We start from the raw sequence: 26,114 nt of genomic DNA, 5'->3' as shown, positions 1-26,114 counted from the left end.
TGTGTTCCTGATTGGCACAAAGAATTTACCTTCTGGGCTAGAAGTAGGTCCTCAGGAGTTAGAATACACTTAAAGGGATAAAACCATTGAGGCCTTAAGACTACTGACCTGCAGCCTTTCATTCTCATTCTGGCAGAAGTTCAATAGCAGGACTGGTTAAAAAAAAAAAAAAAAAAACTACTATAGCCACAGGCCCTTTAGAATATAACTAAAATATGCCTACTAGTTATATACAAAGCAGAGAACTCCCCCCCCTAACTCTTCATCTGCACTATTCCAGACATGATTGTTCAACAATTTGTTTGGCTCTATATGTTAACTCTCTTTTCAGCCACCAGATTCCAGATGCTATCATGATGCCAAACAGACTTCCCTGGACAGATGACCCCACTAATGTGTCCTGGAACTCTGCTTTCCCAGAGCCCCACCCTTCTAGGGAAAGGAGAGGCAGCCTGGGAGTATGTATCGACTTGTCAACGCTCATGTTCAGCAGGGAAGCAATTATAGAAACCAGACCTACCACCTTCTGCATCCCACAATGACCTTGGGTCCATAATCCCAGAAGGTTAAAGAACAGGAAAATCTATCAGGGGAGGGAATGGCATACAACTCACTCTCACACTTAGATAAATGAAGCAGAGAATCAACAAAGAAACAAGAGAATTAAATGAAGAGATGGACAGACTAGACCGCCTGGACATTTTCCGAGTTTATAACGCCCAAAAAACTGGAATACACATTCTTTTTTTTTCCTCCAGGGTTATTGCTGGGGCTTGGTGACTGTACTACGAATCCACTGCTCCTGGAGGCTATTTTTTCCTGCTTTGTTGCCCTTGTTGTTACCCTTGTTGTTGTCATTGATGTTGTTGTTGTCATTAATGTTGTTGTTGTTTTTGTTGTTGTTGGATAGGACAGAGAGAAATCGAGAGGGGGAGACACAGAGGGGGAGAAAAAGATTGACACCTGAAGACCTGCTTCACCATCTGTGAAGCAACTCCCCTGCAGGTGGGGAGCTGGCAGCTCGAACTAGGATCCTTCCACTGGTCCTTGCACTTTGCACCATGTGTGCTTAACCCGCTGCACTACCACCTAACCCCTAGAATACACATTTTTTTTCAAATCCACACAGCACATACTCAAGGCTAGAACACATGTTAGGCCACAAAGACAGCATCAACAAATTCAAGAGCATTGAAATCATCCAAAGTATCTTCTCAGACCACAGTGGAGTAAAGCTAACATTCAACAACAAACAGAAAATTACTAAAAGACATAGAATTTGGAAACTAAACAACATACTGCTTAAGAACTGCTGGGACAGAGGGGCACTCAAGCAAGAAATTCAAATGTTCCTGGAAACAAATGAAAATAATGACACAAGCTATCAAAATACTTGGGACACAGCTCGGGCAGTACTGAGAGGGATACTCATAGCCATACAATCACATATTAAAGAATAAGAAAAGGCTCAAATAAACGATCTTACCGCACAACTTAAGGACTTAGAGGAAAAGGAACAAACAAACCCTAAAGCAACCAGAAGGACAGAAATCACTAAAATTAGAGCAGAAATAAACAACATCAAAAATAAGAGAACCATACAAAAGATCAATGAAGCCAAATGTTGGTTCTTTGAAAAATTAAACAAGATTGGCAAACCCCTAGCCAAACTCACTAGAAAAAAAAGGGAGAAGACTCAAATTAATATAATTGTAAATGATAGAGGGTATATCACAACTGACACCACAGAAATCCAGAAAATCATACAAAACTTCTATAAAGAATTATAAGCCACCAAGCTAGAAAATCTGGAAGAAATGGAAGAATTCCTAGAAACATATGCCCTTCCAAAACTGAACCAAGAAGAACTACAAAACCTAAATACAAAAATCACAGACAAAGAAATTGAAACAGTCATTAAGAATCTTCCAAACAACAAAAGTCCTGGACCAGATGGCTTCACAAATGAATTCTACAAAATCTTCAGGAAACAGTTAATACCTATACTTCTAAAGCTTTTCCACAAGATTGAAAAAACAGGAACACTCCCTTCCGCCTTCTATGAAGCCAACATCACCCTGATACCAAAAGCAGATAGGGACAGATCAAAAAAGGAAAACTACAGACCAATATCTCTGCTGAACACAGATGCCAAAATATTAAAGACTCTGGCCAACCGGATACAGCAGTATATCAAAAAGATTGTTCATCATGACCAAGTGGGATTTATCCCAGGAATGCAAGGCTGGTTCAACATATGTAAGTCAATCAATGTCATTCACCACATCAATAAAAGCAAAGCCAAAAACCACATGATTATCTTAATAGATGCAGAGAAAGCCTTTGACAAAATCCAATACTCATTCATGTTCAAAATTCTACAAAAAATGGGAATAGTTGGGAAATTCCTCAAGATAGCGGAGTCCATATATAGCAAACTTGCAGCCAACATCATACTCAATGGACAGAAACTAAAAGCATTCCCCCTCAGATTGGGGACTAGACAGGGCTGTCCACTATCACTATTACTCTTCAACATAGTATTGGAAGTTCTTGTCATAGCAATCAGGCAAGAGAAAGGAATCAAAGGAATACAGATTGGAAGGGAAGAAGTTAAGCTCTTGGAGGTTCCCAGAAGATGGCAGACTGAGAAGCTGCTAGTGGCTGAGCTCTGACCACATCTCCTGGAAACGGTAGGATTTTCTGCCTTTACTAGGCCAGCCAATAAGGTATCCTAGTGGTAACACCAAGGAGGTAACTATAACCTAATTTGGGTTAAGAATTAGAGCAGGAAAAAAGGGGGAAAATTTTTTTTCTTCCTTTTAATTTCTAAGCATACCTCCTTCACCCATCCACCCCCCATAACCAGTCCCTGGGGACCAGCTCCTAGCAGGGGAACCTGCTAGGAGCTCCTTTTCTTTATCAAATTCACCAGGGAGTATCATTAATTCTAAGTCTATACCCTTCTGAAACCTCTGGCCTTTTTTCTTTCTAAGTAGCCAACACCCCCAATCACCCCACATAGCTAATTAAATAATTAAAAATAAATACATAAAAAACCCTTTCCTTTCACTGCCCTTTTATGACTGTTCTTTTTCTTATCTTTTTCTTTTTTCTCTCTCTTTATTTTTATTTATTTATTTATTCTCATTATTGTCATCCTTTCTTCCTTAATCCTACAGCTTCCAAAGTCACAACCCCCAGCCCCCACACCACCAAACAGTGTGCTTTTTTGAATTCACTGATACACATTTGGGAATTTCCTTTCACTGCTCTTTAATTACAGCTCTTTTTCTTTCTTTTCCCTTTTCTCTCTCTTGCCTCTTTTTTTTTTTTATCTTGTCATACACTTCTTCCTTCTTCTTTGCCTTTCTGAATTTATGAATTATTTTGGGGAAGAAATCTGACTCAGAGTGGACTCTCTATGTGTGTATCTCTGCTCTAGTTCCCTTTCCCCTCTTGTTACCCCTAGAATATACAGTGGATAGTAGATTTTCATAACTGTCTATTCTTGCTACCCTTTCTTTCTTTTCTCTTTCTTCTTCACTGGGATTTGGTTACTATTTATTCACGGACTGGAGAAATTGTTTGGCTAACTGGTAACAATTAAACTACTTCAATACTTGCTTCAGTTGCTACTGTAATTCCTGAGGTTGGTGAGTGCAATTGTCATAAAGGTATTTAGTACAGTGCTACTTGTACTCAAGACACAACAACTGAGGAACAACAGAGCATAAAAAAAAGAAACACATAAATCAAAAAAATGGGTAGATCAAAAACAAATAAAACTGCTACTCCATTGAATGAAGACAAGAGCCCAGAAGAAACTACAAATCAGCCAGAAGTAACCATAGATAAGAAAAGTATGCAAGCAATAATAAACTTATTAATCACAGAAATGAAAACAACATTGGAGGAAAGGAATGGCAGTATTAGGGAAACAACAGTTGAGACCCCCAAGGAAAATACTGATTATCTTGAGGCAATTAGAGAACTGAAAGCTGAAATAGCTGTAATGAAGAAAGAAGCTGAGGCAAGGGAAAGCAGACTAACAGAAGCAGAAAACAGAATTAGTCAGACAGAGGATGAGTTAGAGAAAACTAAGAAAGAGGTGAAAGAGCTTAAAAAGAGATTGAGAGACACTGAAAACAACAACAGAGACATATGGGATGATCTCAAAAGAAGTAACATTCACATAATTGGCCTGCCAGAGGAGGAAAGAGAGGAAGGGGAAGCAAACATTCTAGAGGAAATAATAGAAGAAAACTTCCCAGACCTGAATAACAGAAAGGATATCAAGATTCAAGAGGCCCAGAGAGTACCAAACAGAATCAACCCAGACCTGAAGACACCAAGACACAACATAGTCACAATGAGAAGAAGTAAGGATAAAGAAAGGATCCTAAAGGCTGCAAAAGAGAAACAAAAAGTCACATACAAGGGAAAACCCATAAGATTATCTGCAGACTTCTCCACTCAAACTCTAAAAGCCAGAAGGGAATGGCAAGATATCTATGGAGCCCTGAATGAAAAAGGGTTTCACCCAAGGATAATATATCCTGCTAGACTTTCATTCAAACTAGATGGAGGGATCAAACCCTTCTTAGACAAACAACAGTTAAAGGAGGCAAACATCACCAAGCCGGCCCTGAAAGAGGTTCTAAAAGACCTCTTATAAACAAGAACATCACTATGATACTTGCAATATATCAGAGCAAACAAAAAAAATTTTTTTTTGAACAATGGCACTACAATACATTAAATCCATAATATCAATAAACGTCAATGGCTTAAACTCACCCATCAAAAAGCACAGGTTGGGGGGATGGATCAGAAAACATAACCCAACAATATGCTGCTTGCAAGAATCCCATCTGTCACAACAAGATAAACACAGACTTAAAGTGAAAGGATGGAAAACTATCATACAGGCTAACGGACCACAAAAAAGGGCAGGAACAGCCATTCTCATCTCAGACACAATAGATTTTAAATTAAATAAAGCAATAAGAGATAGGCAAGGACATTACATAATAAGTAGAGGATCAATCAGCCAAGAAGACTTAACAATTATTAACATCTATGCACCCAATGAGGGACCATCTAAATACATCAAGCACCTATTGAAAGAATTTCAAAAATACATCAATAGTAATACAATAATAGTGGGAGACTTCAATACCCCACTCTCACACTTAGACAGATCAACAAAGCAGAGAACCAATAAAGATACAAGAGAATTGAATGAAGAGATTGACAGACTAGACCTCTTGGACATTTTCAGACTCCTTCACCCCAAAAAACTGGAATACACCTTCTTTTCAAATCCACATAACACATACTCAAGGATAGACCACATGTTAGGCCACAAAGACAGCATCAACAAATTCAAGAGCATTGAAATCATCCCAAGTATCTTCTCAGACCACAGTGGAGTAAAACTAACATTTAACAACAAACAGAAAATTATTAAAAGACACAGAATTTGGAAACTAAACAACATGCTCCTTAAGAACCACTGGGTCAGAGACTCACTCAAACAGGAAATTCAAATGTTCCTGGAAACTAATGAAAGTGAAGACACAACCTATCATATTTGGGACACAGCTAAAGCAGTACTGAGAGGGAAACTTATAGCCATACAATCACATATTAAACACCAAGAAGAAGCTCAAATGAACGACCTTACTGCACAACTCAAGGACTTAGAGGAAGAGGAACAAACAAACCCTAAAGCAACCAGAAGGACAGAAATCACTAAAGTTAGAAAAGAAATAAACAACATCAAAAATAAAAGAACCATACAAAAGATCAATGAAGCCAAATGTTAGTTCTTTGAAAGATTAAACAAAATGGACAAACCCCTAGCCAGACTCACCAAACAAAAAAGAGAGAAGACTCAAATTAATAGAATTGTAAACATTGGAGGAGATATCACAACTGACACCACAGAAATCCAGAGAATCCTGCGAAACTTCTATGAAGAACTATACGCCACCAAGCTAGAGAATCTGGAAGAAATGGAACAATTCCTAGAAGCATATGCCCTTCCAAAACTGAACCAAGAAGAACTACAAAATCTAAATGCACCAATCACAGACAAAGAAATTGAAACCGTTACTAAGAATCTCCCCAACAACAAAAGTCCTGGACCAGATGGCTTCACAAATGAATTCTACAAAACTTTCAGGAAACAGTTAGTACTCATACTTCTTAAGCTTTTCCATAAGATTGAAGAAATAGGAATACTCCCTTACACCTTCTATGAAGCCAACATCACCCTGATACCAAAAGCAGATAGGGACAGAACAAAAAAGGAAAACTACAGACCAACATCTCTGATGAACATAGATGCCAAAATATTAAAAAAGATCTTGGCCAACCGGATACAGCAACATATTAAAAAGATTGTTCATCATGACCAAGTGGGATTCATCCCAGGAATGCAAGGTTGGTTCAGCATCCGTAAGTAAATCAATGTCATTCACCACATCAATAAAAGCAAAGCCAAAAACCACATGATTATCTCAATAGATGCAGAGAAAGCCTTTGACAAAATCCAACACCCATTCATGCTAAAAACTCTACAAAAAATGGGAATAGATGGGAAATTCCTCAAGAAAGTGGAGTCTATATATAGCAAACCTACAGCCAACATCATACTCAATGGACAGAAGCTGAAAGCATTCCCCCTCAGATCGGGGACTAGACAGGGCTGTCCACTGTCACCGTTACTCTTCAACATAGTATTGGAGGTTCTTGCCATAGCAATCAGGCAAGAGAAAGAAATCAAAGGAATACAGATTGGAAGGGAAGAAGTCAAGCTCTCACTATTTGCAGATGATATGATAGTATACATAGAAAGACCTAAAGAATCCAGCAGAAAATTACTGGAAGTTATTAGGCAATATAGCAAGGTATCAGGCTACAAAATCAGTGTACAAAAATCAGTGGCATTTCTTTATGCAAACACTAAATCTGAAGAAGAAGACATCCAGAAATCACTCCCATTTACGGTTTCAGCAAAATCAATGAAACACCTAGGAATAAAGTTGACCAAAGAAGTGAAAGACTTGTATGCTGAAAACTATGAGTCGCTACTCAAGGAAATAGAAACTGATACCAAGAAATGGAAAGATATCCCATGCTCATGGATTGGAAGAATAAATATCATCAAAATGAATATTCTCTCCAGAGCCCTATACAAATTTAATGCAATACCCATCAAAGTTCCACCAAGCTTCTTTAAGAGAATAGAACAAACACTATAGTCATTTATCTGGAACCTGAAAACACCTAGAATTGCCAAAACCATCTTGAGGAAAAGAAACGGAAATGGAGGCATCACACTCCCAGACCTTAAACTATATTATAAAGCCATCATCATCAAAACAGCATGGTACTGGAACAAAAATAGGCACACAGACCAGTGGAACAGAATTGAAAGCACAGAAATAAATCCCCACACCTATGGACATCTAATCTTTGATAAGGGGGCCCAAAGGATTAAATGGAAAAAGGAGGCTCTCTTCAATAAATGGTGCTGGGAAAACTGGGTTGTAACATGCAGAAGAATGAAATTTAGCACTTTATCTCACCAGAAACAAAAATCAACTGCAAATGGATCAAAGACCTAGATGTCAGACCAGAAACAATCAAGTACTTAGAGGAAAACATTGGTAAAACACTTTCCCACCTACACCTCAAGGACATCTTTGATGAATCAAACCCAATTGCAAGGAAGACTAAAGCAGAAACATACCAATGGGACTACATCAAATTGAAAAGCTTCTGCACAGTTAAAGAAACTATTAAACAAACAGAGAGACCCCTCACAGAATGGGAGAAGATCTTCACATGCCATACATCAGACAAGAAACTAATCACCAAAATATATAAAGAGCTCAGCAAACTTAGCACCAAAAAAGCAAATGACCCCATCCAAAAATGGGCAGAGGATATGAACAAAACATTCACTACAGAGGAGATCCAAAAGGCTAACAAACATATGAAAAACTGCTCCAGGTCGCTGATTGTCAGAGAAATGCAAATTAAGACAACACTAAGATACCACCTCACTCCTGTAAGAATGGCATACATCAAAAAGGACAACAGCAACAAATGGTGGAGAGGATGTGGGGACAGAGCAACCCTTTTACATTGCTGGTGGGAATGTAAATTGGTACAGCCTCTGAGGAGAGCAGTCTGGAGAACTCTCAGAAGGCTAGACACGGACTTTCCATATGATCCAGTAATTCCTCTCCTGGGGTTATACCCCAAGGACTCCATAACACCCAACCAAAAAGAGGTGTGTACTCCTATGTTCATAGCAGCACAATTCATAATAGCTAAAACCTGGAAGCAACCCAGGTGCCCAACAACAGATGAGTGGCTGAGAAAGCTGTGGTATATATATATATATACACAATGGAATACTATGCAGCTATCAAGAACAATGAACCCACCTTCTCTGACCCATCTTGGACAGAGCTAGAAGGAATTCTGTTAAGTGAGCTGAGTTAGAAAGATAAAGATGAGTATGGGATGATCCCACTCATCAACAGAAGTTGAGGAAGAAGATCTGAAAGTGAAACTAAAAGCAGGATCTGACCAAATTGTAAGTAGGGCACCAAAGTAAAAACCCTGTGGTGAGGGGCAGACATGCAGCTTCCTGGGCCAGTGGTGGGTGGGAGTGGGTGGGAGGGATGGGTCACAGTCTTTTGGTGGTAGGAATGGTGTTTATCCTACACTCCTAGTAAAATGTAGTCATATAAATCACTAGTTAATTAATATGAGAGGGGGAAAATCAATTGTATGTCTCAAAGTTTTTCAAAACACAAACTGAATCTTTTTAATATATAGGCTGTGTATTTGATATGCAGACTCTCTCAAAAGCCTAGACCAAGTAGATTAGAAGCATCCAACAGCACAGCTATATACAAGATACTGGGTACTGTACAGCAAACCCTAACAAAAGGACTTTTCAAAGTTAACCCAATTACCAAATAATGTGACGATAACATTAACTATCGATTGTCTTTTTGAACCCTAAGACAGCAGGAACCTCACATCTCCACTATAGAGCCCCTACTTCCCCCAGTCCTGGAACCCTTGGATAGGGCCCACTTTCCCATATGCCTCTCCCAATCCATATAAAATAATATTGCATCCGCCGATCACAACCTAACCAATGCAACGATTGCCACCTCAACATGCTTCACCTCAGACTGTGTCCAGAGACTTCACGTGTGGAATGACAACCCTTCGGCTTCATTACTCGGGTGAGACCTTTCCTTTTATAGTACACTCTAATTTCATCTCAGGTGGTTCACTTTCTAACAATGTCCCATAACCTAAATATACACCAGTTTCTGTGAGAGAGAACTAATGTTCACACATATCCATAAACTACTGCAAAATATATACCTGTAAGCAGAAGTACACTAGAGTTTGCAGTGAGTACTTCCCTAACACTTCCTCTCCACTATTCCAAGCTTTGGGTCCATGATTGCTCAACAATTTGTTTGCCTTTGTATGTTTTTTTTTTATTTAAGAAAAGATTAATTAACAAAACCATAGGGTAGGAGCGGTACAACTCCACACAATTCCCACCACCCAATCTCCATAACCCACCCCCTCCCCTGATAGCTTTCCCATTCTCTATCTCTCTGGGAACATGGACCCAGGGTCATTGAGGGTTGCAGAAGGTAGAAGGTCTGGCTTCTGTAATTGCTTCCCCACTGAACATGGGCGTTGGCCTTTGTATGTTAACTCTCTTTTCAATCACCAGGTTCCAGATGCCATCAGGATGCTAGCCAGGCTTCCCTGGATTGAAGACCCCACCAATGTGTCCTGGAGCTCAGCTTCCCCAGAGACATACCCTACTAGGGAAAGAGAGAGGCAGACTGGGAGTATGGACCGACCAGTCAATGCCCATGTTCAGCGGGGAAGCAATTACAGAAGCCAGACCTTCTACCTTCTGCCAAATAAGGGCAAGAGACTGGCATACTTTAATGATGACTCTTTAGTCACTATCAGGCCACCCCATCAGCTGGGGCCCTAGTCGGGGAGTCCTGAGATTCCCAAACAGACAAGATGTGCCTAGGCCTTGAATAAATCCCTCTCTCCATTGTTACCAGTCTTCTCTATCAGGAACAACAAAACAGACCCCTTTGTGGGGCCCCCCCATAGGACCTTCCCCTCAACTTGCATCAACAATGGTAGAGGAATATTTTCCATCCTCTGGAGAGAGGATGGACAACATACTCTATGCTACACCTGAGGAAGATGGGTCCTGATATTGGGGCAGCTTGGAATGTTCCTACTCATGACCACAGAATGTGAGCTCAGATCTACAGGGATGCAGAGGTCACATAGGCTCCTAAGTTGATTATGGGCCCCAAACCAAATCAAATCAATGGGGTTGACAGTCAACAATATTTATACTTCTTTCCCATATTAGGGAGTTACTCTCTTCCCTGATCCAGCTTTCTGGTCCTTTACCAGCCATGACATCATCTCTCCAGACAATAACTTGAATCCACTGGCATATCAGATTTCAGGCTGGAGCAAAAAGAAAAAGGGAGGGGGAAAACTAGCATAGCTACAGCCCCTTTGGATAAAATACGCCTACTAGCTATCTACAAAATGGACCACCCCCAACTCTTTTCATCTGTACTATTCCAGCTCTTAGGTTCATGACTGGTCAACAAGTTGTTTGGCTTTGTATGTTAACTCTCTTTTCAACCATCAGGTTCCAGATGCTAGCATGATGCCAACCAGATTTCCCTGGACAGACAACACCACTAATGTGTCCTGGAGCTCAGCTTCCCTAGAGCCCTTCCACACTAGGGAAAGAGAGAGACAGGCTGGGAGTATGGATCGACCTGTCAACATCCATGTTCAGCTAGGAAGCAATTACAGAAGCCAGACCTTCCACCTTCTGCATCCCATAATAACCTTGGGTCCATACTCCCAGAGGGTTAAAGAATAGGAAAGCTATCAGGGGAGGGGATGGGATACAGAGTTCTGGTGGTGGGAATTGTTCGAAGTTGTACCCCTCTTATCCTATGGTTTTTTTTTTTTCCTCCAGGGTTATTGCTGGGCTCGGTGCCTGCACCATGAATCCACTGCTCCTGGAGGCCATTTTTCCCCCTTTTTGTTGCCCTTGTTGTTGTAGCCTCATTGTGGTTATTATTATTTCCATTGTTGATGTTGTTCGTTGTTGGATAGGACAGAGAGAAATGGAGAGAGGAGGGGAAGACAGAGAGGGGGAGAGAAAGATAGATACCTGCAGACCTGCTTCACAGCCTGTGAAGCAACTTCCCTGCAGGTGGGGAGCCGGGGGCTCGAACTGGGATCCCTATGCTGGTCCCCTGGCTTTGCACCTCAACCCACTGTGCCACCGCCCGACCCCCTATCCTATGGTTTTGTCAATGTTTCCTTTTATAAATAATTTTTTAAAAAATTAGAAAAATTAAAAATAAAAATAATTTTTTAATTTTAGGAGTGACAGAGATTCACAGAGAGGAAGACCAGAGCTCTGCTCTGCTCTGATTTGTCAAGGTAATGGGGATTAAAACTAAAACCTTGGAGCCTCAGGCATGAAAGTCTTTTGCATAACCATTATGCTATCTCCCCAGCTCAGCAGGACAGGTTTTAAGTAAGGTCTTTTTCCAGTCAGGACTGAGAGCCCTTTTGTCTCTTTAAGTGGTGGGGAGGGGGCAGAAGAGCACAAGTAGGTGTGTGGTATGTGCTGCTCAACCACCCAGGTACAAGTGAGAAACAGCAGTTCTCTGGCTTTCACAGTGGCTTTATCAGCAGAACTGCCTGCCTGTTATTCTTAGTTTATGAATCATATCACGTGACATCCTGTTTGCACAACCTGATTCTTATTTGGGGGGGAAGAGATAATAACTTTGGTATCTGGTACAAGAAACTTTGCTTCACTTAGACGACTGAGCCTTTATCTTTAACCTTAGAGGTTAAAACAACATCCACCTGACATTTTGAAAACAGTCAAGTTTCCCAATGTGAATTTTCCAGTAACTGAACACTCTTTTAGCAGTAACTTCTGGGATGCACTTCCATGTTTGTCCAGAAACTCCAGAGACGATCAGGAGGCCTTCTTCTCCAGTTCCAATGCAGGGCTCACCACCATTGTTATCTTAGCTATGTCTAGTGTAAAGTCATGTGTGGAAAAGGGGGAGTTTGTGAGGACCATGTGGTGTCGTGGACTGACAGCAAGCATGAGGGTGTGACAGTGGAAACCCAAGGGCAATCTATGAACCTCCTTCCTTGTCTGAAAAGTGAATAATGCTGCCTCACAAAGCACTGCAGGACTGAAAGCAGTACAAAGGAACCTTAGATACTTGTAAATGTAGTAAATGGGAGAAGATATTTGCACATCACAATCAACTGATATCAAATATCTATACAAAATCAGTACACATCCACACAAGAAGTAAAAATAACTCAATTAAAAAACAGGCCAAAGAATTACAGTTTTTTAAAGAAAATATACATATGTCCTATAGGTACATGAGTAAAATGCTCCATTTCACGTATCATTAGAGAAATGCAAATTAAAACTACACTGAGATATCATCTCACATATGTAAAAATGATCTACATTAACAAATCAAAAATAATGACAGGTGTTGGCAAGGTTGTAGAGAAAAAGAAACTCTGCTACACTGCTGGTGTGAATGCAAATTGGTGCAGCCTGTTTGGAAGACTGTATGGAGAGTCCTTAAACAAAATAATGGAAGTATCTTTTGATCCAACAATACTACTCTTAGGCATTTATCCAAAGGACACTCAAACATTAATTCAAAGGGACATATATACTCCTATATTCATAGCTACATTATTCACAATAGCCAAAGCAGCCTAAATAGCCATCAACAGATGACTGGCTAAAGAAGTTTAGGGATATACTCCATGGAAAACTACTCTGCAATCAAAAAAAGGTAATTTGTTCTTCAGGGCAAAACAGAACTGATGGTGATTATGCTTAGCAAAATAAGAGATGAAAGACAACTACCAGATGGTTTCATTCATATGTGATATCTAGGGATCACATGAAATAGAAGAAGAAGAAGAAGAAGAAGAAGAAGAAGAAGAAGAAGAAGAAGAAGAAGAAGAAGAAGAAGAAGAAGCAGAAGAAGAAGAAGAAGAAGAAGAAGAAGAAGAAGAAGAAGAAGAAGAAGAAGAAGAAGAAGAAGAAGAAAAAAAACAGAAACAAGCAAATTGTTTCTGAGACTTGTGAGAACCATAATGGTCATCTCTGGGAGGTGGGAGGGTAGGGATATGGTGGTGAGTGTGGTGTGGAACTGTAAAGAAAATGCCATGAAGACATGTACAGTGTCCACTACTCATGTGAGATAAAGTGTATGTCCAGCACTGGGCACCATCCCTACCTACATGCCTTTAGGGTTCTATGCAAGCTGGGTAAGGAATGAATTGAATGGAGTTTTGTTCCACATGAACCCTTCTGATGCTAGCTGTGAGAGCCCTTCCTTCTCCAGACAAGTCTCTGGCAAAAACAGCAGACTTCTCCTGGCTCAGGAGAAGTCTTTAGACTTCCCTTATCTGATATATCATGAAGACAAAAAAAATTTTTAAACCTTTGTTTTAAAATGAACTCTTGATTTAGATGCAACAAGAATAATCTTTCTTACTATTCCAACACTGATGCCCCCCTCTACCTTTTCGGACTAAAAATGCAAACTACCCTACACCTGCCCCGCTTCTAATGACCCTCTGCACTGAAAAGTCCAAATAAGTACAGTGAAAGCTATATTCAAAATTTGTCTTTTGAAAGATTCTGTTATGGTGCACACACTCAGCATCCAAATGTAAACATCATGTTTGCTCAACCTCAACTATGTGGAGTTTTTATACTAAATAACACTATTACAAAACATTAGTTTTTATTGCTGTTTTGGCCAATACACAATAGAAAACCTGCCACCAGGGGGAGCACATGTCAACTATGGCTGCAGACGCACTCCACACCATGGAAGACAGGAAGGCAAAGACAGGTGGTGAGCTGGGGGCATGGGACCCCGTGACTCATCCCCATGACTTCACAGCAGGGGCATTAATACCACAGAGATTAGCAAATGCTACACTCTATACCACAGCATAGGAAGGAGGCCTGTGAGGCCTTAACTAGACAATCACTGGTAGAAAGTAAACCTCAAGAGTTCAACACACTCGTGCCTTCAGTAGATAGACAGCACTGTATATATTTGCAAACACACAAAGTTCAAAACTCAATCCACAAAAGATATGGAAAATAGCTAAAACCTTGAGTACACTAATTGTTTGTTTTTTAGATGAAGATAAAGACCGTGTGTGTGTGTGTGTGTGTGTGTGTGTGTGTGTATGTGTGTATGTGTGTATGTGTGTGTGTGTGTATGTGTGTGTAGGAGAGAGGCAGACCCCATAGCACCAAAGCTTCCTTCAATGCTGTGTAACACACATGGCAAAGCAGAGAACTGTCCAAGTGAGCTATATTTCACCAGTCCCCACTCCAATTATTTTATGCCCCATCCCCTGCCTCCAAGTGATCTATCTAGGATTACTCAGCTGATGGCTGAGCAGAATACTGAATACCCTCTCAACTCTCAAATGATGCTACTGCCTTAAATCATTCAATATACTAGACTGCTAAGCCTATGAACATGTTGGCTATTCCAGTACATGTCATTCCACCATCAGACACAGTAGCATAATTCTGTCCATTATTATTATTGGAGAGAGAGAGAGAGAGATTCCTCCAATGCAGTGGGAGCTGGGCTCCAACCTGGCTCACACAAATGGTTAGGCAACACACAATTCAAGTGAGCTATTTCACTAACCATATATTTTATACTTTATAATGTAAAATATTTTATTTATAATTTATTTAAATACACATAATGTATGCAAACATTTAAAGCACAGTCATTAAATACCAATAAATATATAAATATGGTTTTATAATTTTTTAATATTTTATTTAGGAGAGAGACAAAGAGAAATTGGGAGAAGGAGGGAGGGAGAATGAGAGAGACAGAGGGAGAGTTTTACCACTTCCTGAAGCTTCCCCCTGCAGGTGAGGACCAGAGACTTGAACCCAGGTCCTTGCAAGTGTGTGCACCACCCAACACTAATTTTTAAATAAAAATTATCTTATTCACTGTCCAATAGAGAGATAGAACATCTCAAAAGTCAAATACCACCACATACTTAATCTAGTTGAAGTTTCATTAGTTTTTATCAAGGTTTGTGCATGTACAGTAGGCTGTTTGACTGCAAAATCAATTCATTCTTGAAACATCTAATTTTTAATGGTCAAATAGGCTTTCTGCTGATAGGCAGGAGACAAATAACATGAGATAACCAAGCTCAAAATCAGTGGCATTTCAAGCAGAGGAAAATTTATTAGTTAACTACTGCCACAGCTAGCTTAATTCATAGGACCTGGTGACTCTGAAGGATTCCAAGAAGCCCAGCCTACTAGGAACTAAATATAATAACTCAACCTCTTCAGCTCTGAAACAGAGAAACGTGTAGTTACACCCAGCCTCATCTTTCATGCAAGGTTCCACTCATAAGTCACCTAACACTGGTTATATAGAAAACACTCCCCACATCTTGGGGTAAGGTAGATAGATAGCATAATGGTTTTGCAAAAGACGTTCATGCCTGAGGCTCCAAAGTCCCAGGTTCAGTCTCCCACACCACTATAAGCCAAGCTGAGCAGTGCTCTGTTAAAAATTAATTAATTTAGAGAGAGAGAGAATATGCCTACATTAAAAAAAAAAAAAGAAGAAGCATCTCCCACATCTTATGAGACATACACAAGCAGAAGGAAGGTTAGTCACATATCCTGTGTGCTGCAGTACACACCAAGAAATCAAAGTTCTTACCCCCAACAACTTGAAGCAATAGAGTAACAAGAGATATCTGTTGGTTAGAGGGGGGAAAAATAGCTATAAAAACAAAGATAAACTTTATTCCAGAAAAAAGAGCCAGTCATACTAAAATGGTATTTGGGGAAAAAGCACGGTTCAAAAAAGTTTCAACATCCCCCACCCCTCCGGACTAATAAGTGTTTTGCACTGTGTTAGCAGTATTGAGTCCTCAGTCCCTCCGAAGACTGGATTCAAGAGGCAGTGGAATGCTTCCCTTCATTGTGACAAGTCAGTCTGCAAAGGAGCCTGCCCTCTTCTCCCTGTTTCCTTTTAGAGCAGTTCACTTGAAAATAAAGGGTTAGGAAAAGAAAAGAGTCCTAGGACATCAATTAGCATCCAGTTCTAATAAAAGCTGGAGCTGAACTCCAACCTCCACTGATTATTCTCTAAGCGGACATTCACTACAGGCCCCTTCCACATATACAACTTAATAGTGGAGCTTCCAAGGAGGCAGCATACCAGAGGCAAAGGAGGGTAAGGCACCAGCAAATGGGAAAAGGGAAGAATGGGCGGAAGTAAAAACAAACAAACAAACATGTGTTTAAGAAGACAGAGTCACGGGATGTGTTCCCACCTGTGACTACCTTCACACTTACTAATTCCTGTGTGTTTCTCCATCAGACACATCATGTTTTACCTGCACAACTCTCAGCTTCTCAAGAAAAGATGTGAAAATAAGGCATTATAGGAGCCAAAATTAGCTCTAACTCTTCATGTCATTAAACAAAATCACCATGAAAAATCAAAACAGGAAGATAGTAAGAGCACAGATCTGTCTTTCAAAAGCACCATGTTTTCACAGTTTGGAGAAGGGCTGCTTCTGACACATTGTGGGATGCCAGTTCTGTGAATATAACCTAGCTCTACCACAACACAGAGCATCTGATGATGGGCATGGGCATGTATACACACATACACCACAACACACATAAACAAGTAGAATAGATAACATTTCTAAAATAAGGGAGGAGGGGAGCCATGGTTCATCTCAGAGTTAATCCTTTATAAAACTGTGATAACATATATATAACATTTATCATTTTAACCATTCTTCAGGATGCAATTCAGTAGTAAGCAACCCATCATTAAACACATTTACATTGTTGTGCAAAAGTCAACACTACCCACCTCCAGGACATTTTATCTTCCCACACTGGAGCCTGATACCCATTCCAAAGTTCCTTCCTTAGTCAAGTTTTTTAAAAGTCACCCATGAAACCACTAAGGAAAAAACAAATTGCATTCTAGTTCCTAACAGCCCTATATGCCATTGAAACACCAAAGGCAAAACCACTGGGTCAGAGTCTGAAAAAAGTTACAAACCAGGGCTGGGGAGATACCATAATGGTTCTGCAAAAAGACTCTGGTGCTTGAGTCTCTGATGTATCAGGTTCAATCTCCAGCACCATCATAAGTCAAAAGTCAAAGTTGAACAGTGTTCTGGTAAATAATAAATAAACAACTAAATAAATTTCAATCCTTTCTTAAATAATTACACTACTACAGACACATTAGATAAAATCATATAGTAAATATCAGAATTCTCAAATTTTCCAACTCTGAATGAAGCTATACTTTGAAGAGTTTCAGCCAGATCTTTCTTCACATTTGACAGAATTCCTTCCCTTTTCCCTACTTAATGCCACAACCTTGGTTCCTCCATAAAAGACTTCAAAGGAAATCATTCTATAACATAAAAACAGTCTTAAGCAAATTGCTAGGCAAATTTCCTCAAAATCCAAGTTTTCATGGAAGTCAAGTTTATTTGGTTCTAGAGGCTGATTACTTGGACTCTTATGAAAAAACAAAGTATCTCAACTTGGCAATAATTTCCATATTAACTAGAAGCATGTTATATAACAAACTGCCTAAAGTATTTTAAAATTATTTTCATATTTAAATTCCACTTAGATTCCCATAGAATAGTACTTAATTTTCAATTAATTTTACATTATTTTGATGATTCTAAGAATTAGAGCTATGCACCTGGAAAATATAAATGAATCTGGAACACACATTCCTTTTTGAAGCTTCATTGTATCACTCATGTCGGTAGATAGCTTGCAAAAATCATTGCCTCCTCATTGTTATTTGTTCATATATTTTTATTACTAAGACTCAGAAAATACAAAGCATTTAAACATGTTCTAAATGAGCTTCCTTATAAGGCAGTAAATAATGCTCAGGTTCACAGCAGAGAAGTAACTGAGTGGGTGAAGACAAAATAGTTCTATGAACTTGTTTCAAAAAAAAATAACTGGGTCAGTAAAGTAATCAACCCCTGTTGAAAAGTAGAAAATTGAAGATCCTAGTCTTCCCTAAATAGTCCATGTTTTACATTGGAATATGTAATATAAAATAATGCTTTGTTGATCCCTGATGCCTTGGTAACCATACTAACTAGTTAAGATGCTGTTTATAATAAAAGTAGAGCATCCCAGCAGATTAAAATCTTCTAATTATTCTGATAATATGCCAACTATGACTGATTCTGTTATATATAGAAAACAAGGACGTCAGTAAACCTGTTTCCTCCACTGAGGAAGCGCCCTGTCACAGAGACAAAACAACTAAGGAAGGACCACATTCTAACAGAACCCTTTATAGAGAAAGATGGAACATCATCTATATTTTCCACATAATTTGTGATTTTATACTGAAAATATCATACATTAGAAACCATGTGATGGATAGTAAATAAAAAGTAATTTCATAGTAAAGCCAACTTCATGTTTTTTTGTTTTTTGTTTTTACCTTAAAGCACGAAAGTCCCAGAGGTTTTCAGGACTTTTTCCTTCCATCTTAATTTTCTTAAAAGCGGCATGAACCACCTCACTTACAACTTTCAGTCACACACATCTGCCCTATGGTGAGAAATTACAGATCACACAATTTCCCACTTGAAGACATTCATCCTGTTGTTTTACACACTGAGACCCTGAAGGCTTAAGAATACAACATGTAGCCAATTCCTATGCTGATTGCAATTCAAGCCTTTACTGCAAACAAACTCCAACTATTCCATACTAGCCAATAATAGCGCTTTACCTTAATAAATAAGTACAATCAATCAAAGAAGCAACTTTGAAATGAATATGTATTCAGTCAATTTCCCTTAAAAATACAAGTCATCACCTAGATCTATTTCTTTTGCCAAATAAGAACAGATCTCTAAACACTATGTAGTTCTATGTAGTTCACTCTAGAGCTTAATAATCCACTTCTGATTGTTTCTATCAGTAAAGAATCCTGCACTAAAACAACAAAAACTTGATATAGCTACATTGTGAAATCACAGTTCTCAACTTTACACTCATGTCAAATTTATAATCTCAAATCAGAAGAACAATATGTTTCTACCTGTATTCCTGTCAGGTAAGATGCAGCAGTGCTTCTGCAGGATACCCGGCAAAACCTGTTTCAAAACAAATCAATAAAATATATTTGGTTATCATTTAGATAGAGAAAGCCATCTCATTAACTATAGTAAGTGTTTTCCTAATAAGGTCATTCAGTGTTGTAGAAAGTCATCGTGCCCAGAATGATCTAACATATTAAACAGTACAGAGAATGTTTGATGACATACATTCCATCAGAAAGGTTAATCAGGTAAGTGTGCTGGCTCTCTGTGCTGTCCCTGAAGTGGAAATGAGTTGTTTAATGTATGCCCTTAATGGGTCCAGAGAGAGTTCTGAATGCTGCACTCAAAGGAATCTACAGTAAGGCAAATGGGCCCACCAATTTTTGTGATAGCTTTTAAAATATCAGATGCAATTAGAGTTTGAAAATGGGGAGTTGTTGGGTTGGTGTGTTTGGTCAGTCTTCTAGGATCTAAACTGAAGTGCTTTCAGCATGGGTGAGTCACAAAGAAAAATGTAGAAATCAGGGCTGTGTTTACATACACAGTTGTAGTACAAATAAAAAAACTGAAGGAACAATCTATTTAATAAGAGCAAGGAAAGTAAAAATAATGGAAAATGGTTTTCCTAAGAAAATTTCAGCAATGTAAGGCAATTGCAAAGCTGACTGAAAGAACCTGCAACTGCAGAGTTCTCCATGGGAAATTTATGATGATGCTTTCTAGACTCAATTAGAGTAAAAGCTGGACTTGCATCTTAAATATGCTACACAGTGAAGGTGCAACCATTCTTCAACCCTCCCTGATTGCAACCACCCAAACTTTCAGCCAAGAAGCATGCAGTTACTCATTCCTGAGCAATTTACCAAGCAGAGTGAAGGAAGCAGCTGTTGCAAAGAAAAACTAGGCACAGTGCCTGTCCTTGATCAGCTTATGATCTGGATTAGTTCACAGACTGCTCTGGGAGAGTTCTTCCCTTACCTCTTGCCCCTGCCCAGGACCCCCCACGATAGAAAAAAAAATCCACTTCCCTGCTGTAATCATCAGTCAAAAAGCTAGTCTAACCAACGTTTGACTCTGAACAATTTAAGAGCGGGGGGTGGGGAGAGAAGCAAGGATAAGAAGTTGGGCAGTAGTGCAGCGATAAGGTTAGGCACATGTGGTCCACAGCGCAAGGACCTGTGTAAGGATCCTGGTTCCCCATGTGCAGGGGAATCACTTCACAATCAGTGAAGCAGGTCTGCAGGTGTCTATCTTTCTCTCAGTCTCTCTGTCTTCCCCTCCACTCTCCACTTCTCTCTGTCCTATCCAATGACAATGACATCAATAACAACAATAATAACTACAACAATAAAACAACAAGGTCACAAAGGGAATAAATATTTTTAAAGAAAAGAAGCAAGGATCAAATACAGTAAATACTGTATAAACCTTGGAATCCAAAGTTCAAACCCCTTTGATATTCATATGAAGCTGTTTAGTTGGGACACATAACGAACACTGGCTTCCACTCAACACCCCAACTAGGAAGAACAGAATCAACTCCTGACTACTGTCTTGAGCCTGGCACCAAGAGGGTCTCAATGAGCCATATCTGGAGCCCAGGACTCTGGAACCTTCTCTCCCCAACAGATATAGTCTTTGAAAGTCAATAATGCAATGACTTATACACAGACACACAGTAGGAATTGTAATCTCCTTGGAACATGCATTTCTTCTCAGTCTGTAGCCACGGGTTTGCTAGCCTACTTTTTCTTCTTTTTTTTTTTCTATAACAATTTATATTTATTACCCCTTTTCTTCCCTATGGTCTTGCCCTCTTTTCCTTTTTTTTTTTTTAAGGAGTTATGTAATTTTATTTATTGCATCTTAGTCTTCGATACCTTTTGAGGTAATTTTTGTATGTAGTATAAATTCGAAGGTTCAGGTAAAAAGCATTTCTAGGGGCCAGGCAGTGGCGTACCTGGTAGAGAATGCACATTACTATACATGAGGACCTGGGTTCAAGCCTGCTGCCCCCACATTAAAGGGAAAAGCTTCATGAGCAGTGAAGTAGAGCTGCAGATGTCTCTCTGTTCCCCCTCCCCTATTGATTTCTCTAAGTCCCTATCCAATAAATAAGCAATTATAAAACATTTTTTGTCATCTGTGGGGTTTCACTGCTCCAGAATAATTTTTTCTCAGATACAGAAAGGGAGAAATAAATGACAGATAGATAGATAGATAGATAGATAGACAGACAGACAGACAGACAGTCAGACAACTAGCCTACTTCTATGAGTCCTTGTAGGAGACCCAACCCAAAAGAGGGCTGACCACATGTCAGAAAACTGGTAAGAGTGGTGGGTATAGGCTCCTGTCTAATGCAGACATCTGGCCCAGTCATGGAATCGATGAGCCACCACACATAAGCATGCTGGGGATACAACTTTTATTTACATAAATATATTTATATATATATTTTATATATATATAATTTATTTCCCCTTTTGTTGCCCTTGTTTTATAGTGGTGGTTATTATTGTTGTTCTTGATGTCGTCGTTGTTGGACAGGACAGAGAGAAATGGAGAGGGGGGGAAGACAGAGAGGGGGAGAGAAAGATAGACACCTGCAAACCTACTTCACCGCCTGTGAAGCATCTCCCCTGCACGTGGGGAGTCAGGAGCTCGAACCAGGATCCTTAACGCCGGTCCTTGTGCTTTGCGCCACGTGTGCTTAACCCACTGCGCTACCACCCGACACCCTGATACAGCTTCTTAACTATGTCCACCCACAGTGCCCCAGGGGGTTACAGAAATTACTGCTGCCCAATCACTTGTCTAAGAAGTCTTGCCAACAAAGGCTCTGACCTAAAGACACAGTCCTGCAAACTCTTAGCCAGCTTGCTCCATGGCTGTGTCTGGAGGCCAAGGAACAGTGGGTGGTGGATCATAGTTGAGGCCACAACATAACTCATTCTTACCTCTCCCATGTGATGAGGACTGTTTGCTGGTCAGAGTTTCCAGGAGGCACTGCCTGGGGACTTATCTAGAAAATACACCTTAGAAAGCAAATTTCCCCTTGCTAAAGTCAAGTATGTTGTGATTAATTCTAACCATTGGGCTATAAAATGAAAATAAGCTCATAATTTGATTATAATAGTAATTATAATCAACTATTATCATTTTAAGTTCCTTAAAAGACTACAAGGAACCTTTCCTCTTCTCTTTAAAATCCATAGCTCCCTTTGTCCTGGAATTTCTGGGACTTTATTTGTATGCCTTGACGTCTTTCCTCCTCCTTCGAGAGATCAATCCCGTTTACTCTACCAGCAAAGTAATCAACTCTCTAGATTTCTTCTTCTAGCTTCATGTTTCCATAGAGGAATATCATTGATTTTTGCATATTAACTTTATAGCCAGAGCCTTACTATATTTTTTTTTAATAATTTCTAGCTTTCCAGGATATTAGACCAGAAATGATCAAATATGTAGAAAAAAAAACTGGCAGAATTCTTCATGATATCTGCTTTGGAAACATCTTCAAAGACTCACGTTCAACAGCAAGGAAAACAAAAGAAAAAAAAAAACTAATAGAACTCCATTAAAATGGAAAGCGTCTACAAAACAAAAGGAACCACCACCAACAAAACCAGAAAGACAGCCTAAAGAATGGGACATCTTTACATGTCACATAGCATATAAAGGATTAACTCAGTAGGTTCAGCAACTATAACATTGAAAAATCCAACCCTATTAAAAACCCTATCCAACCCTATTAAAAAATCCAACCCTGTTAAAAATATGGACAGAATCTTAGCCAAAGAAAAGATCCAGAGGGCCAACAGACACATTTTAAAAAACGCTAAAAGTCACTGACTACCAGAGAAAAGCAAATAAAGATAATAGTGAGACATAACTTCACTTTACACCTTGGGAGGATGCCATACATTGTAAGTGACAGAAACATCGAGTGTTAGTAGAAGCCCTTCCACCCTGCTAGTAGGAATAGAGTTTGCTCCAACCCCTGTGTAAAAGTCTGGAGCTTTTTCTGAACACCAGAAATGGAACTACCCTATGATGTGCCAATTTTTCAATAAATTGGAGATTTATTCAGAGAAAGCAAAAACAACTATCAGAAGAGATCCATGCACACCTATGTTCATAGCAGCATAATTTGTAATGACCCAGACTTGGAAGCAACCCAGATCCCCAAGGATATATGAGCGGCTAAGAAATTTGTGAAATACATATATGCTGTTAAAAATCATTAACTTATTTTTTTTTGCCTAGCTTTGGATGGAAATTGAAGGAATCATACTAAATGAGATAATCCAAAAAGAGAAGGTCAAATGATCTTGCTTATAGGTGGAACTTAAAAAAAAAAAAAAAAGGACAGAAAGGAAAACACAAAGTGAAGTTTAGACTGAGTGTGATATACTGCTCCAAACCAAAGGACTCTGGGGGAGAAGGAGAGGAGGAGGAGTGAAGAGGACTTTGGGATCCTGGTATACAATGGCATAAAAAGGCCTAAGATGGGGATGAGAGTGCTTTGCAGACACCTATTATAACAAGATGAGATGTTATAATCATGTGCCAACAACTGTACTGTGAATCATTATCTCCTCAATAAAATGACCTAAAGACAAAAAAAAAATCCTCAGTTTATCTTATCCTTCACATCTGTACATAAATTGAGTCTCCTTTCATTAAACTATAATGGGCTAGGATTTAAAAAATGCTAAAAAAAAAATAATAACACCAGAAATGAACTTAGCTTATGGTAGGAAGGTCCTACCTACCAAATGGATTAGCAGTCCCTCTCCTAGGACTGCAGTACCTGGTAAATTAAGCTGTATGAGTAACCAGAGTCCCAGCCTCCAGTACCCTGGTGTCATCAGGTCCAGAAACATGTGTCCTGTCTATTCATGGCATCGATGCAATCATGCTGGCAATGGGTTGAAACCTGCTGCCTGTGTTGGGGACTTTCCTGGGTACTTGGTGCCTATGTAGCCCTGCTTGTAGGGAAGGTCTTAGAGGAGTATGCATCCTGAGAGTTTAACATTGTATGTATTAAACAAATACTGCTTTTGTATCAATTTCAAAGGATCCTGCTGCAGGGAGCTGGGAAGATAGGCAGCAGCACACTGGACTGGCATGTCTTCGCCCCTTGCACCAAGGCATGGGGTTCTATCCCCAACACTACATATAGCAGAGCTGAGCAGTGCTCTGGTCTTCTCTTAGTCTCTATCTCTCTGATAAAAATAGATAAATCTTTTTTAAAAATATTCTATTCCAATTCTCAATAAATTTCTGTTTCACCTTAAAACACATTAACACCAAGTACACACATACTTTCATTTCTGTCAAAAACTATCACCCCTATGCAAATGGAAAATGCCCAAGAAAAATTTCCAATATTTTCATTCTTTTAAACCAAACCACCAGACTAAGTTTAACAGAGCATTGATCTGGGTTTTAAACAGTGGGAGTTGGCACAGGTTTAGTGTAGCAGTTTCACAGTGCTGACACTGACATTTATATTTTTCTACATTTTATGAGCATTTGATTGATGACATTAAAAACGTATAAACTATCAACTTGGGAAGTGGCATAGTCAATAAGCATTGGAATCTCAAACTCAAGGTCCTAAGTTTTATCCCCAACATTCTATATGCCAAAGTGATATTCTGATTCTCTCTCTCTCTCTCCTTTCCATCGCTCTCATAAATAAAAACAACATGCTGGGGCCAGGTGGTGGGACACCTGGTTAAGTGTATAAATTACAGTGCACAAGGATACAGGTTCAAGCCCTTGTCCCCCACCTTCGGGGGAAAGCTTCACAAGCGGTGAAGCAGGGCTGCAGGACTGACTGACTCACTCTCTCTAAATTAATTAAGAGTTTTGAAAAGGCATAAAACTGTAATTATTAGAAAAAGTTCATTTCTAACTTTTTAAATTTTTTTATTGTATCTTTATTTATTTATTGGATACAGACAGCCAGAAACTGAAAAGGAAGAGGGTGATAGAGAGGGGAGAAAGACAGAGAGACATCTACAGCACTGCTTCACCACTTGCAAAACTTTCCCCCTGAAGGTGGGGACTGGGGCTTGAACCTGGGTCCTTGCGCACTGCAACATGTGCACTCAACCAGGTGCACCACCACCCAGACCCCCATTTCTAACTTTTTAATAGATCATCTCAAAGGAACAAGATGACTTAAATGTTGGGTCATTCATTGTCACTGTTTGGGACTCTTCTCAGTACATCGTCATTTTGTTGCTCTAGAGAATTCAGTTCATATAAGAAAAGGAAACAGAGATTTCAAAATCTGCTTTGGAGGCTTCAAATGGCTTCACTTACTTTGTGAACAGAATGGGAATGATATTCACTGAAAATGTAAAACTACCAGTTCTATGATAGGGAGTAAGCAAACACCAATCTCCTTCCCCCAGAAGCTTCTGAGCAGAATACTGGGATTTCATCACTGGGGCCTTGTAGAGAGGCTGTGAGTAACTTTTCACAGGTCCCCTGAGTTGTCCTTGGGAAAAGTCTCTGGTCAAGAATTCAAGAACCTGCAGGGGATCCATCATTCCCATTCTGTATGTCCCTGGATCCTGTCTGTGTTAATCTGAAGGTCAAGGTCACAGGGCCAAGTCTAGTGCATGTCTTCACACTGCCCCAGGAATTCTCCTCCTGGGTTTTAGAAACATGCTTCTACATGTGTATCTAATGGGCAGCCCACAGTGCTCTCCAGCCAGTCTACTCCACTCCTATCCCAAATGTCCCTGTGTCATATACCTGACCTGGCT

The 26,114-nt window shown here is 39.5% G+C and overlaps 1 protein-coding gene across 3 annotated transcripts in view; it reads right to left on the bottom strand.

The window, feature by feature from the left end:
* Positions 1-26,114, bottom strand: part of DLGAP2 (DLG associated protein 2) — a 473,760-nt gene that overhangs the window by 351,047 nt on the left and 96,599 nt on the right. For all 3 annotated transcript variants that reach the window (XM_060184966.1, XM_060184964.1, XM_060184965.1), the window contains exon 4: positions 19,326-19,380. In XM_060184966.1, the coding sequence (XP_060040949.1) occupies positions 19,326-19,380 (55 nt within the window). The remainder of the gene's footprint in view (positions 1-19,325; positions 19,381-26,114) is intronic.

The sequence above is a fragment of the Erinaceus europaeus genome, chromosome 2 (assembly GCF_950295315.1).
Source record: "Erinaceus europaeus chromosome 2, mEriEur2.1, whole genome shotgun sequence".
Classification (NCBI taxonomy): Eukaryota; Metazoa; Chordata; class Mammalia; order Eulipotyphla; family Erinaceidae; genus Erinaceus; species Erinaceus europaeus.
Note: the sequence above shows the minus strand (reverse complement) of the source record. Positions and strands in the feature narration are given on the sequence as shown.